The sequence below is a fragment of the Chelon labrosus genome (assembly GCF_963514085.1).
Source record: "Chelon labrosus genome assembly, chromosome: 22".
In the NCBI taxonomy this organism is placed as follows: domain Eukaryota; kingdom Metazoa; phylum Chordata; class Actinopteri; order Mugiliformes; family Mugilidae; genus Chelon; species Chelon labrosus.
The window spans coordinates 14337658-14354189 of NC_140355.1; the positions used below are offsets into that span (position 1 = coordinate 14337658).

A 16532-nucleotide genomic window follows, 5' to 3' on the forward strand; every position below is an offset into this window, starting at 1 on the left:
TGGGGTTTGCTCATCTTGTGCTTGTTTAAGATTTCCTGACAAACACAAGACCCTAGAGATTGTGGAAGCTATGATGGATGAATCTCACACAGGCTTGTTTTTTTTTTCCCCTCCACGCTGGAGTGGGCGAGAAAGATTAGAAGTTTTGCGATGCGCTGCTCAAAAATCCCCATTCAGGCCACATTTATAAGTTTTGTTTCTTGAGAAAACTCTTTTAACAAGCGCCGTGAACTCTCGGTCTGGATCACGCCACGAAGTTTGCGCACACTGGGTTCGATTTACCGGGGTGTTCTGTGGTATATGTTTCTGCCTCTGCTGATTTATTTTTATTCCTGATGGGGTTGAGTTTAGTGATCAATGCTACTTTAAAAATAGATCTTAACAAACACCCGAGATGAAAGTCATACGTATACAGCCGAAACCACATTAAACCCGAACTTCTAGCGCTTGCGTTCGACGGACAATAGAGATGAGCCCGTGTCGCGGCTTTGAGATGATCCTGCTCTCAGCGGCATTGATTGATGTATGGATTCTCAGAATGTCACCGAGCACCAACGGCCCATTTCAGCATGAAAGCTACAGCTACCCAAATGAAAGAAAATTGAAAGCTGTATTTCACAGGATCTTTGCAAGGAATCCTTGAAATATTTCAATTGAGAACAAGACCGTGGAGACACTGTTGAAAATTAAGAAGTCCTAGGCTGACTCAATTGATGTGACAGGCAATGCAGACTTACAAGCTTTAACTTGGCTCTGTGACTGGAGGTTACATTCAGCCAGGACACTTTGCTAAACGACAGTGGGTCAAAAAAGGCTGACTTAAGCTTATTTATTATTTGCATTTTGCATTTGTTTGCATTTTTCCCTATTAAATACTGGGGTTTAGCCAAAAAAGTGTTTTGGCTGCCTGACCGAATGGTGCTATCCATGGGACAGAAACAGGGATTTAATTCGGATGGGTTAAGTTATTCATTCACTGAATAACATTCATTGTAGGCTGAAGCCTATTCCAGCTGTCATTGGGCGAGTGCACCCTGGACAGGTCGCCAGTCTATCACAGGGAACATGACACAGAGGGAAAGAGGGAACCATTCATGCTCGCATGCACACCTACGGCCAGTCTTTGGACGGTGGGAGGACCCACATCACCCCAGTTAACCAATGGAATCAAACCCAGAACCTTCTTGCTGTGAGGCATCAGTGCTAACCACCACATCACTGTGTGTTTCTGAACTTTTTCTTTGTTGTGCCGAATTGCATCTCCCATGTGTCCGAATGAGGAAAAGACAAAGCATGAGAGATAAAATATTCCAGCAAATGCTGAGGTTAAAGGGGAATTACAGTTTTTTTTACAACCTGGACCTTATTTCTGGCATAAAATAAAATAATTTACATATAACTTTGGTGTCATTTGGAGTCATTCGGAAGATATTTAGATCCAGTGGAGTGCCGCGCATATCCATATAGTGGGAGTGACTGGGGCACCGAAACGCAGCCTCTAAATAACACATTATCTGCCGCGAAACTCGTTCATTACACCAATATTTTGTTATGATACCCTAGTGCTATTCCCCGTTGAGTCCGGAGTTAGCTGTTATCATTATCTGGGGTTTGTGGATTGACCTATTAACCTCTGACCTGGATGATGTCATCTCTGATCCCGCGCGCACCCGCAACAGTCAGCTTGCTTACCTGTAATTTGCTACTGCTAGTTTTTTGCAAAATGGCTGAATATTTTTCCGATTCTGAGGTTGTGGACGATGACTTTGTTTATGATGGACATCCTTACCGTTTTGAGCCAGAGTATACGGATGAGGAGCTCGTTGAAAGGAGGATGCAGAGGCAGAGAGAGGAATAGCTGGAACAAAGAACAATAAACCACTGCACGTCCGCGAATAAACAGGTAACTCAACGGGGAATAGCACTAGCGTATCATAACAAAATGTTGGCGAAGTGAACGAGTGTTGCGGCAGATAATGCGTTATTTAGAGGCTGCGCTTCGGTGCCCCAGTCACTCCCACTATATGGATATACGCGGCACTACGCTAAATATCATCCGAACGACTCCAAATGACACCAAAGTTATATGAGTGAGTAAACAATCGTATTTTATGCCAGAAATAAGATCCAGGTTGTAAAAAACGGTAATTCCACTTTGAGCTCCAAAAGTTTTTTTTCCCAACTCCATAATCATTCTGTAAATGTCACTTGAACAGCTACAAAGAATATTCTTATAGTCTTAAGAGTATACATTGGGTCCACTGTGGTGGGCGATTTATTTTAATGAAGCATTTCAAGAACATCCTCACCTCCGATTTTTCAGAAACTGCCCCTCCACCCCTTCTTCTATGCATGCTGTACAAGCGGCAATTTAAACAATCGCATTCATCTCACTGAACTCCCCTCGCTGACAACACACAGCTTTACGGCTGTCTATGGATGGGGCAAAAGGCACAATGTGAAGTCTTTGCAATTAACTCCCTTCTATTTATCACGGGGGAAAGGATGACAAGCCTGATTCAGTATTAATCAAAACATTACCCTGAGCTAGCTTGCGCGTGCCAAGCTGGCAACCATTTCTCATCAATGATGTCACATTAGCGATCTGAAGCTTGACACTGGATTATTACTCTGCAGGCTTGAGTTCAATTAAGGCTCAGTAAACACTTAATAAGCTTGGTAATGACAGTGGTCCGGTGAATGACAATATATATTTTTTTTCTCTCTCTTGGATGCTTCTTAATTTCTATTGAAGGAATAAACCACCCATAATTATAAATATTAAAGATACACAGTAGAGTAGAGCTGGGTAACTAGATGATTCATCCCTGTCGTGTCGTTACTCTGCACAAGGGCACTGAGGAGTTTTTTGGTTTTTTTCTTTAATAAAAAAACAAAAAAAGGATCATCACTAACTTGCTGAATACAGTAATTACTCCGGTGTAGTCATTTTATGTACTGAATTTAGCCAGTGTTATTTGTCAAATTGTTCCAACTAACAGATTTGCCACTCTTGAGTCAGGAGGGAAATGCGCTTTTGTTCACATTGTACTTGCCTCCACAGTGGGGCAGGGAACAAAAAAAAAAAACAACAAATAAAATTTTAAAAAACAAACAAAAAAACAGTCGCAGCTTGGGATCTTTGTCACTTCTCTCTTTTGTCTATTTTTAAGCAATATTAAGCTACACATTTACTTCTCCAAAGTTTCAGAATCAGAGCATCTTTCGGCGGCTCCTCAGCAGGCTACATGCGTTGCCCAAGGCTCTCTCTGTGTCTACAATATAAAATAAATACTGAGTAATTGCATTCAGCAGTCTTTATGAACAACAGAATTTCACTGTTCAGAAGAACAACAGGCACGACAGGAGCACCTACTGGAATATCAAAATGCCTAACTACAGCAGAAACGTTAATCTACAGGGACCCTTTCATCACCAACGGCTGGTGCAGCAGCAGAGGGAAAAAAAGTTTTGGATTAGACAATAACACTGCTGATTTGAAGAGAACAATCCCAGAAATGTAATGTAATGTTGGTGTTTTAGTGGATCGGTCAATACTGCTCATTAGTGAAAGGAAAGAAAAACAAAAAAACTTCAGCTATAACCTTTCAACAGTACAATTTCAACACTTGTACTTGCCTCCTACAGAATATAATATCGCAGAGACACTGAAAACAAGAATTTTTACATTACTTATTATATTCTATTTGTATTACAGATCACGATTCCATTGTGAGAGTCATTGTGATACTGCCTTTTGTTACACAAATCCATCTCCTGTACAGCCAGCTTAGAAAAACATATCAAAGGAACTATAGTCATCATTGGAGGTTTTTTTGAACCAATCAACATAATGAGAATATCTGGAATCCATCAGTAATATGTTCCCTGAAAGTATTTTTAAGCCAAAGTACCTTTTCAAATACATTATTAAGCTGTTTTTATGGTCATATTTAAAGCGTAATAAGCTTATAACACTTGGCTAGTCCACAGCGACTTGAGGCGTAACATGTTTAGCATTTCATGTCAGAAATGGCTTCACGAACAGAACCTTTCGATACAATTATTTTTCTTTTAGTGTTTTCATTTTTTTTTTTGTGCGTGTGTGTATATATGTGCTTGATAGGGCCACCATCCACCCCAACCACCTGCTATGTTGGATACTATATATTAGCATACATGGTGTGGCGTATGATTCAACTTTAATGGCTTGTGCTGATTTTAACTGGGAATGAATCTCCAAAAGGTTGCTTACATAATGTTAATAGAAACTGATTACAACTTTAATGCACTGGTAAAAGCAGCATAGCCATTCTAGCCATTAGCATCTGCTCTAAAGGGTCTTCATTGAGTTTTTGTGTGAAAAGCAACAAACAAGGACACAACGGTGATTCAAAGGCACCAGCCAACAAAGAATCACACAAAATTCCCTGTGATGGTCCAATTACTGACACGGCTTATTATGTTTCGGTAATTCTCAGTATGCCTGAGAGCAGGGGCCTCCACAGTTGGCGAGTAATGATTAACATTGTGACGTATTGCGCACAAATCTGAATATTTCTCGGTGTTAATGATTACATTAATGTGTTGTTCTAGACCTAGTTTAATTCATTCAAAAGCATTGCCTTGCCTGTAAACAAGATCCATCCAGCGAATTGCCACCTGAAGGTAACTGGGGAAACTATTTGTTACGTATTCAAGAGCCAGATTAATGACTTAATTAAAAGTGCAAGAGGCTGCGGCGACCTTCTGTCCATACTGCATTCATTCATGGTACTGTGACCTCGAATCCTGCACTGCTATCGGTGGAGGGAGGGAAAACATAAAAGTATCATCATCATGGATGAATGCAGGTTGCTGAATGCACCGGGCTGCTCACTCACTTCTCCTCAGGAGTGTGTGTGTTAGATAGGACTGACAAGAGTCATTCCGCATGGAAATTGGATGGATTGCTTGTTATTATTTTGAGGACCAGTTCAATGGCCCCAGCCAAGATGCCCTCAGCGCTGTGCTGGCAGAGCGATGGCGTGTATTGCTAAGCCAATCACATCTGAAGTAGTTGCTGGACTCTATGGGCTTGTGTTATGTTTAGAAATAGAGAAAACTGGATTTGCTGAAACAAGCTTTTGCGCTTTTCAGCTCTGTTTCTCTGCATAGCTGTAGGTGCTTTAATACACATGAATTAACCAACCTGTTTAGTAACAAAAGAAGTACATAAAGTGAATAGGCCTTAACAACCTGGACCTTATTTCTGGTCCAGGTTATAACTTTTGTGTAATTTGTATTCCCTCGGGAGATATTTAGATCTGCGGATATCCATGTAGTGTGAGTGACTGGGGCACCGAAACGCAGCCTCTAAAAAACGCATTATCTGCCGCGAAACTCGTTCATTTCACCAATATTTTGTTATTGTACGCAAGTGCTATTATCCGCTGAGTCCGGAGTTGAGTCATCCGGGGTCTGTAGGTCAACCCCTTCTGACCTGGATGATGTCGTAGCAAATTACAGGTAAACAAGCCGACCGGTCAGAAGACATCATCCAGGGTCTGTAGATTGACCTACAGACCCTGGATGATGATAACAGCCAACTCCGGACTCAATGGATAATAGCACTAGCGTACGATAACAAAATACTGGTGAAATGAACGAGTTTCGTGGCAGATGATGTGTTATTTAGAGGCTACGTTTCGGTGCCCCAGTCACTCCCACTACACGGATATACGCTAATCTAATTATCTCCTGAAGGAATACAAATTACACAAAAGTTAAATGGGTGAGTAAACGACCATATTTTATGCCACAAATAAGGTCCAGGTTGTAAAAAACAGTAGTTCCCCTTTAATGTGCAGCCAGGACCCAACAAAAGGAAGAAATTATATATAAGAAATTTATGTCGGACAGTAATGAAGCACAGAATATTCTCACAGCCTTTCATCCTCAGACATACACACTGAGCCTGCGGGCATTTCATCCTAGACGGAGGATGTTGTTGACCATTCAGAACGATGCATTAGCAACATTAACGGTCCATCACCTTCCGCCATTAGCTGTGGTCCTTGCCACTGGGGCACCACTCCACAAAAATCCCTGAACTTAAATCTATATCCTATTAATAATTTATCAATCCAACATGTATAACTTATCTTGATGATAACAGGAGGATATGAAAACAATAGCTTTAATGGCCTTAATCTTAACTTTTTAACTTGTTATGCCACATGCAGAATCTGAAGTATTAAAATATAGTTAATACTCAAACCCTTTCTGCTGTACACTATTAACTGAGAAGGATTGCGATCGGTTGGGGTTGGGTGGTCCGAGGCTGGATCCGCTGATCCCCCGAGCGCTTATCGCAAAACAAGATTTCCCGTATGCTGCCAATGCTTTTTCTTCGTCGATTTACACCGTCCACGCTTGCCCGACGCGCTCCCACAGCTGCGGGAATCTCGCTGAATAATGAAACTGACATCCCTCATTTGTCTGGTTGTCTGTTTAACAAAAGCTAATGCCACGCGCAACCCCCTGAATCACAGCGGTAATCCCTGAGGAAAATACTATTGAGTTCAGCTGAATGGGGTTACCTGTCAGCAAGGACAGATAAGAGGATGACTGGTATTTGGAGACTTTTAGGAACGGCAGGCAGAATCGAACAGGTGGGGCCGCGTATTCAAATGCCGCTGCTGTGTGCAGGGTACAGATGGGGAGGAAGAGGAATCAATTTGAAACCGTTAGCGTGCTATCTTTTGGAGAAACGCCAGACTGTTTATAGAAATATGTGTCGAGGGCTGCACATGGACAAAGAAAACCCTGTCTTTCCATTTTACACAGAGTACACGTCTCAGGCTAATACTCCTTTGGACTTACTATTCCATCACATAGAAAGAAAATGGGGGGTTCAAATGAGGCTTTTCGGCTTATTTCAAAGTCCATTGTTTGAATTATTTAGTGTACGGAAAAAAAATAGAAGTCTATTGCTGATAGTTCAATGTCCCTGCTAAAGGCAGTTACATACTCCGCGAGAAGCGAGAAATTAGTACCCGCAGCCCTCATTTAGGAGTTCTCACAGCTTGTTCTTGACACATAAATCGGGCAGGACTTTTTTCTCGTGTGGTGTCCGGCAACTATTCTGTGATTGGTCAGAATTTGGCTGTGGGCACGGTTAATGCGGAAAAGCGGAAATGCTAGCGGCCATTCTGCGAGCTCCGCAGTGTGACCGCTATCTCTTGTGTGTGCGTGTGCGCGCTGAATGAACGCCGCGATTCCGGCGGACACGGCCGTCAAAACGACTAGCCGGTATCTGAAAATAAAAAGAAAAGCGCCTCTCGTTGTCGATCTCCTGCAAGCTCCCACAATGCTTAGCTCCTGAGGACTTCCCCGGAGTTCGGCACTTGAGTTTCTCGTGAAGTATAAATTACCTGGCCAGAACAAATTTTGTTTTCTTGTTCTCGCAGCCCTAGGCTTGAGAACAAATTGCTCAAAGCACAATATTTTAAAGTGACTTAAAACAGTATGATCTCTTCAGATTTGTGCTAGCATCATCCAGTCTGTCATCAAAAACAAAGACGGACCACATCTGCTTGTGCCCTGCAGCACATTGGTCCGGCTGTGGCTCAGGAGGTGTGCTAGCAGGTTGTCCACAAAAAATGACAGGGCTCCCGGGTTCAATACTCCCGAACATCGCCCTGAACATGCCAAAGTGTCCTCGGGCAAGACGCTGGACTTCAAGATGGCCAAAAAAAAACACCTCTGATGCCATTGTTGTGTGACTGTAAAGTGCTTTGAGTACCGCCAAGATAGAAAAATTGTGCACATTATTTCCACATTGAAACACAGTCTATCTAACCTGTTTTTAACTGTACACAAGATCAAATACCCCAGGCTTCAAATTAAAAGTAATACTACTTAAGTTATACTAATTATACAAGCTTAGTTGTACTTTATGCAGATTTTATGAACGATGCTCATCGATAATGAGCGTCGTTTAGATGCCATTGAACGTAACCTCCGCGTCGTTCTAGGCCCGCTGACATTTTTGTTTGTCGCTTCCAGCTGGTTCCCTTCCCTCCGAGATATCCGAGCTATCGCGCGGCAGCGGGACCGATGCGAACGTCTCATAATTAAGAGAGCCGCTGTGCACATTAACTTCATTACTTATTCAGAGTTATTAATTATCCCCGACACGGAGACAGGATCAGTCAGGTTCCAGCGGTAATTGACCCGCGCTTTTCACTCCGGTTTTGTCTCTCTTCTTCTCACCCAGGGACAATGGTCACTTCTTTTTTTTTTTTGTCCTTTCCGTAACAATGGCATACGTTCAGCCCGAGAGACGGGCTCGGACTGTAAGAGCTTTGACCTCCCTGCCCTCCGCTTCGTTCCTCATTCTCTTGCGTCTAATCCGAAACGGTCCGCTTTTCCACTTGGGAATGCGGCGGGGAATTTCTCATCACTGTTGCATCATTTTCTGTTTCTTTTCTTCAATAAATAAGAGCTGCCTTATTTGAAACGAAGTGTTTCATCACCGGCGGGTCGATAAAACAACCTGGGAGCATTTGTCAGGAAAAAAAGAATAGAAAGAATATAAAAGAGCGGGTCAGCAGACAAAATGCCAAAGGAGTACTGGATATATATGTCTTAATTATGGCGGGAAAGAAAACAAATCACTTTTTAAAGACACTTGGACTGTGTTCAGTTTAAAAAGGGAAGGTCATTGCGTGGTTACCCATGCTGTTTTTCCATTAACTGGTTTGTGTGTAGGACATAAATGACGTTTTTGTCGCAGCTGAAACGTATATTAGAATTCTTTGGTGCTGTCCCAACAATTAACTCAAGGTTTGATTAATGAAAGATGATACAAATAATACAAATAATCATTTTATCAGATGCTGTCTGCTCAACAGTTGAACACTAACACTGTTCAACATCCTATTTACAAATCGACATTAATCAGCGAGACAAAACGGGCCGATGCTAGATCTAAATTCCACCTTCCTGTTTTCGGCGCATCCTCAAACAGCCTGTGTAAATAACAGTTGTGTGAAGCAATAAATACTACGGGACCGAGAGGCCACTCCTGCACATTTCCTGCATAATTCAGCACGACACGAATATCCAGGGCGCCCTCCGACTTAGTCAGCACCCTTCAATTATTAACGTCCAACTTGGCAAAGGAGCACCCCGGGTTCAAGAGGATATGATATCAAAAAAAAAAAACAAAAAAAAACACATAGCCTAAGATTATAATGTTTGGATGAGTCATTTTAAAGTCATTATTTAGAAGAGTAGGTAACTAACGGAAAGGATGTTTCAAAGTGGAGACCCAGGACTATGTTTAGCAAGGATCAGCGCACCTTGGTGTCTAATTGAGTAGTTCAGTGGCCCCCAGTCAGTTGACCTTCACACGCTACATTAAATTGTATGGAACTGCATTACATAAGTGCTTGACCCAGGTTCATGTCTATGGCAACGGGAAAGGAGAAGGAGGAGTGTGCATGCAAGGCTGTGGTCTCACTCTTCTGCTGCCACGATTTGAGACTGAAACTGAGTTTATATGACTCATAGGATACTGACTTCCCATTGTTGCCATGTGGCGTGATGATGTTACAAAATACACGCTGTACATGCTGTGCTATCGTGGACACGGGTGGGCTGGCAGGAGCCGAGGTGTACTGTTCAGGCCGGGCCATCTGAGGACCTGGCACTGACTAAGAGCCTCGACGGATGTACAAACCACGCTCATCAATGCGGCACAGCTAGCACTGAGCAAAAACAGACTCCCAGAGACACGTGCAGTTCATCTCGCTGCTATCGCAAAATGATTCTCAATTTAACGCACGCGCTGCTTCCCATTATTAGCTCTCCAAGGGAAATGTTTATAAGGCGGCCGACCCACCTCGCTTTTCAAAATTATGCTTGACGTCGTCGTCTTTGCACATCATGTCCGAGTGTCCGCCGATGCCGACGTTAACCCCGTAGTCGTCCAGGACCTTCCCGTCGTTCAGCTTGTTGTGGAGCTGGTTGGGCGTGGAGTTCAGCGAGTGCCCGCCGGCGTCGTCCTCGTCGCAGTCGTAGTCGTCGAGGATCGGGGTCTCGCGGATGGGCATCCCGATGACGGAGCTGCCGTGCTGGTGGGCGTTCCGGGAGCCCCGGTAGCTGTCGCGGCCCTGCGGCCCCAGCAGAACGGAGGGGATGTAGTGGATCTCGTGGGTGGCCTCGGTGCTGGCGCTCTTCTGGGGGATGCGGCGGCGCTTGCACCACCGGTGGCGGGTGTACAGGACGAGGGTGAAGAGGAGGATCAGCAGGAGGAGGGCGATGAGGCCTCCCTGGATGAAGACAGAAGACAAGAAGACTGAGTGTGAGGAAAGTAGACATGGACAGCAAGTTTGGAGAACTCCAATCTTGATATTTGACTTCGTACTCAACAACACACCTTCGATAACTTTACCTCTTGACAATAACAATTACAATCACTGCCTTGCCAGTTACATTTGGTTGAACGCCAATTAGCATCAGCTATTAAAAGAGCAATCAGTACTTTGATATGAGAGTTCTTAAAGCAGCATGGGGCTGCTAATGGGGTTCTGACAAGACCAGCACTTCTGTGGCCAAATTACAGAACAAGTGCATTGGTTAAAAACACTCCAAATGACTAATCAGAAAGCACATTTATACAAGCACATGTCACAGTTATATAACACAGCGTACATCCAGCCTTCATTTTTAGTCTTCATAAGACAAAGCAAGCTGATGAAGATCTAAAAATATTTGTGGACCTATTCAGGGAAAGAGAAGAGAGGAATGAAACAGCATCCCCCCCCGTAGCAATGATGACATTAGCAAGTAATTAGAAGATAGGAAGGATACAGGCGCACAGACACTAATTCACGTGCGTGCACGGAAAACGCGCGGCCGCACACACCGGAATTACAATGCAGCACATCACAGATTTCTTTAGTGCTGAAAATCAGCACTTTGTTAGCACATCGTGCACTTTTCTCAGCCGGCCACACCGCGCGCGGGGAAGGACGCGCACGGCAGACCCGGCCATCAACATCCTAAAAGTATGACCACGCAGTTGAATATGCATTTCTCAACAATAATTTGACATCGCAGGATCCGCAAATGATGAATTCAGTGCATTATGCTGCGTTTCCATTACACAATACTGCGTTTTCCTGTTTACACAGCAGTAAGGCAGAAGTGATTTTCTTTGTAGCAGTGCCGCATCTATACTCCTATGTTTTGGGTGTCACGCACACCAGTGCACAAGGGTTGTTAGCCTGATTTGCCCTCTCTCTCTATCTTTTTTTTTTTCCCTTTCCCCCCCTTAGCCCTGTAAATTCACCAAGGAGCATCACATTTCTCCACGGTTCATTCAATATCTGACCATCGCAGAAGCATCAAACAGGCCTGCCACACGTGAGGCAGCTGGATGATAAAGTAAATCTATATGCACAGACAGAACGGTGGGACGAAAAAGGGGGAGGGCATGACTCACTCTTTGATTTTTTCACAATGGCATCCAATAGGTGAGACATAGTATTGGACTCAGCAAGACATGGCACCTAAGGGTGATGTATTCGTAATGTCAGACAGAAGAGGCGGCGTCAGCACTTGCGCGAGAACTCGCTAAGCTACGGGGGCTATATTTACTAAATTACACGGGTGCACGCGCGGCATGCATGCACAAGGTGCCACAGAGGCGTCAACTGTACGCACACGTGAAGAAACTGAAACGCAACAGAATAATAAATAAAAACCGCAAGGGTTCATTCATCACATCAACATTTAAAATTCCATCTTCATGCAGGAAAAACAAACCCCTTTCAAATTATAACTCATGCACTGCTGGGTGTCCATAAATCAAATATGCTGAGAGGTGAGGCAGCACGGGGAGGACCGGCACCACGGACAAACTTGTCCATTAATCTCCGACAGGATGGCGGCTTTGCAGAGAAGCAGCCTCGCAAAGCCCCCCTCCTTTGGCCTGCACTTCTTACAGCAGCCCCCCTCCCCGGGCAGCGCAAACATACGAGGGGCTTATGTTTCATTTTGGGAACGCTGTGATAATGGAGTGACATTGCACGGCTCTGCGGCGCAATAGAATAAATAGCAATGTAAAATGAAAAAGTAAAAGGGGATAAACGGCGGCCTGAAACATGACAAAGAACGGTTTTATGTGGCTCAGTGAGGTCTTAATTCATCCCGGCACCGCTGTAGCATGTCACTGGAAAGCAGCAATTGTGCCTTTGTCGTAAAAATATAATTACACCTTTTACAATTACACAGTAATAGTAGATATTTCTGACATTTAAAACCTTAATTACTCTCCTAACTTTTAAATTTAAATATCCGCAGACTGTACTGCAAGTAATATTCCAGCGGAGAAAAACTTTCCAAAAGCAATCGCTCTTCTAAATATATAATTTAAACATATACACCCCGTGTCGGCTTTTGCCTTTTAATTTTAACTCTGCCTTTGTAACATCCGTGTCCTTAAGAGTTCATCTTTCATGCACTTTCTGTACCTTCCGAATTGGTTCCTCTCAAATTTCCTTCCCCGCATCATCTCGCCGTGTTTTCCTCCTCACTTCCTTTCATTTATTTATTTTTTTCCTCCCCCCCCTCCCCTGTTCTCGCTCCCTCTCGATTACGGCGCGTCTCTCAGTCTCCATTCCCCTTCGTGTTTGATCACATCTTTCTTCCGCTCTTCAGTACAACAGCCATATAAATTCACAGTGGCAGATGTAGCCATGAGGGAAAATGGGTTCTCTGTTCATCTTCAAACCCTACAAATCCCCGCTGCTTCGGTCCTAAGTGACTTCACGGGGAGGAGAGTGGCTGGAAGCCCTGTAATTCCACTCTTTTCTGTAGTATAGGTTCACTGCAGTCTCTGATTATTGTCCTTACTTTTTGCATTTTCCTTTTCCCCCCATAATGGCCGCACATCCCCTCTAAATAACTCTGTATGTTATTCTTTCCTTTTGCCTTTTATTCCACTCTCCCATTAGCTTTCCATTAGTCTGCTTTGTTTCTTTGTTGTCCCTGCTTTGTACCGTTCCCTCTCCTCCTTGCCACGAGATCGTGTTGACTCCTTCCTTTCATGTCCGCCTGCCAAGCTGCCTAACCGCGGTTTCCTCCCATCACTCCTCATTCTGTTACGGGCTGAATGGAATATGGCTACAAACGCCAGCGCTGAATAATTAAACAGTGTTTACTCCTCTTTCAATAACACCCGCATATTAATCAATTAATTAAACTATAGCAGGTCACTATCACAGGGATCTTTAAACTGCAAAAGGAGAATGACAGCCGTAACAGTAAATAAAGAAGCAGAGGGAGCTGGGTTGAGGGTACGGGTAAAGATCTCGTAACGCGGCCGCGATGGCGACAAAGGTTCAACAACCACGTACCGCAATGTGTCATTGTATCAGAAACCTGTGTGCCTGACATGTTTTGTTTTGTTCTTATAGCCATTAAAATACAATAGAATGTAATACATAAGACGTTATGGGGTAGCAATGTTAAAAAGTATGATCTAAAATATGCCAACTAAAAATGTGTTTCTACTACTAAGGTTTTGTGTGATGGGTCAAATAACCAGATTTTGGATAAGAGTATGACCTCCAACGTGGCTATAGAGGGAAAATGTACACCGATCAGGCATAACATTGTGACCACCTGCCTAATGTTGTGTCGGTCCTATGTTTTGAGGGGAGGGTCCCCTGTGGGCAGCCTTACTGCTGTGTTAACAGCAAACACAGTATTGTGTAATGGAAACACAGCATCAAGGAGCGTCATTGCTATTGGGTGGGGGTGTCTGGTCTGGTCTGGTCTAGGTGGGTGCTACATGTCTAAGTAACATCCACACGAATGAATGCCAGGTCCAGAAGTTTCCCAGCAGAACATTAAATTGCAACAAGATGGTCAATGTCATTTACTCACTCATGTCAGTGGTTTTAATGTTGTGGCTGATCGGTGTATAACCCCACACTAACCCTACTATACATGTGGTCCAAGAGGTGCACATGGCATTTGTGATTCATTTGCTATTGTAATGTTTATTCATGTTTCTTAACTTGGACAACGTAATGAGTCATTTCGCTTACATTTTGCAAAGTGATTAACCTTTCAAAATGACTACGGAATATATCATTTTGTCATTTATTTTTGTTGTTTTCACTGCTCCCTGCTGAAAGGCGACATTGAAAGAGTCACAAAACATCTCTACTGGACCAGTGTAGCTGTACTGTAACAGTCAGGCAGCAGCCACAGGGCCCCTACAAAGTAGACTCGACGGTGGGACTTGTTTTGGTAGAACATTTGATTAAAAAAAAAAAAAAAAAAAAAAAGCATACGTAAAACAAAATTGCGTTGAACCAATATCACAGGAGCTCGACTGAAGTGAAACCAATCAGCCCATTGCTCAAGCCAATGTCACTGCTGGTGCCGCTAACAGAGTAAAACGATATGTCAAACCGATATAAGCGATGATGGTTGTAACAGAAGACAGATCATGCAAGAGTGTTTCAGTTATTTCTAGAACCTAACAACTGGTCATGAGCCAAATCATAGTCAAATCTTGGTATTTACAGTGTGTACATTGCTAGCTCGGAGTTTGTTGTTCAGTGTAGCCAAGGAGTTTTAGAAAATAGTCTGACGCTTTGAGCACAGCGTCTATTTATGGCGAGTCCGATTGTAAAAACACTAAACCACAGTGACACTACAGCGTGTCTACTGGGCTATTAGCACTTCACCTGGTTATTTTAAATAGGTAACTGTAAGAACAGGATTGTAAGACAACGTTTAAGAAAAGATTTCATTTTTTAGTTTAAAATATCTCCTTTAGGTAAACTAGAAAAAAAAACGTCTCAGCACTTAAGCATGCAATTAAAACACAGAAATACGCAGTCTCAGCAGTAATCGTTTCTATGGATACTGAAATGCGGTGCCAACATATTTATTTTTATGTATTATATATTATATTATATATATATTTGGTTATAGGCTTCTTTATATAGCAGAAAGTCAGAAGTTTAAAAACCCAAACTATATTAGACTTGATTACTCTGCTTGGTTTGAGGCCATAATGAACAAAATTTATTAAATTACTGCTAAAATGTAGACAGCCCCAAGAGTATGCCAATAAAAGAAGAAGCAAGATGCAAAAGTTTGGGATTTATGGGCTCTAAAATAAGTCAGGCTGGCATAAATTAGTTTTTGGTTTAATTTCAGTTGTCAGTCTTTTTAAGAGTGATGACAGAAGCTGCCGTCTGTTCTTATCCGTACGGCTAAGAATTATTTGCATAACCTCTTTGCAGTGTAATTTCCTGCTCAGCCTTATATTTTTTTTTTTATAAAATATTCACTTTCATATTACGTCGCCGTTCCAGATAATCATCCACCTCACGCGTCGCGCTGCGCCACAGCTCAATTTTTTGCCCGGTTGGATTGTCTTGCAAAACGGTACAAGTCAACATTTACTTTATGTTTTCTTTTTACTTTTTACTTTTTTCTTTTTGCGTGGGCGCGTGTTCTTTTCGGCTGTTGCGTCTAATCTCTGCAAAAATTCGTGCGACTCCGATTCTGATGGCGTTGCTTCTGTTGAGGACAGAAATAGCTCCGTCACCATGGATCTCTCAGATGTGACACTTCTCTTTGGCCCGTTCACATAAAAAAAAAAAAAAAAAAGAAGTCTACAACAGCAGATGTCTTGGCAGATGCTTTGCCACATTGTCTTTTCAACGAAAAATGAGCAGCAGTAAGTCAGTAAGAGCACAGTAAACTGGATATCATAATTTTGTATAAAAAAAAATATGTAATGAGTGCCAGAGTATGTATCTGGATATAACCCACTAAGAGTATTAGATCATTATAACATTATTATTATATTGGTGTTTGTTCAGTTACCCAGTTAGTAATTACCCAAATGCTTTCTACTGCATACACATAATGTATTTCCCATATACATCCATCAACACATTGATGTGAAGTGAGTAATGCTGATTATCTCATTATCATAGCACCAACAGTAAGTGGATGGGAAATATTATGAACCAAGTAAACATCCTGTCCAGTTGATGTGTTACGCGTGGTTCATACCTCTGCGTTATCTGTAGCTACGGTGTCAGTCCAGACCCTACAGCAGACCCTAATGCCGTAGCCTGACGTGCACCTCCCCAGAAATGTAACTACATGTCACGGCTGTGATTGGTCCGCTTGGCATCAGCGTATTTCTGCTCCATTCCAGCTTATTCCGGCTGCTTCTCCGTGTACGCAGTGTTCGAATTGATCGTTTTGTATCAGTAAAGATGGAACCCAATCGAGGAAAGGTTAACTGAGGAGGTCCGGAAAATACAAACAATTTGACAAGCTCATTTTTGGATGACTCATCTTCAGCAAAAACGTTTCAGTCGCCATTGTTGAAAGTGAAGCAGGACTTAGAAAGAAAAAATTAACCCAACTTTGCAAAGACTAAATGGCTCACACCAGCGTAGGCTACGTGCGTAGGTTATGCTGTCCATGTCCTGAAGCAC

General features: G+C 42.8%; 1 protein-coding gene across 1 annotated transcript in view; it reads right to left on the bottom strand.

Moving 5' to 3' along the window:
- The window catches only part of astn2 (astrotactin 2), a gene marked incomplete at its 5' end in the record, with an annotated part of 268101 nt that overhangs the window by 178018 nt on the left and 73551 nt on the right, over positions 1 to 16532 (bottom strand). The window contains one exon of the mRNA XM_084572312.1: positions 9890 to 10319. Coding sequence (XP_084428438.1) covers positions 9890 to 10319 — 430 coding nt within the window. The remainder of the gene's footprint in view (positions 1 to 9889; positions 10320 to 16532) is intronic.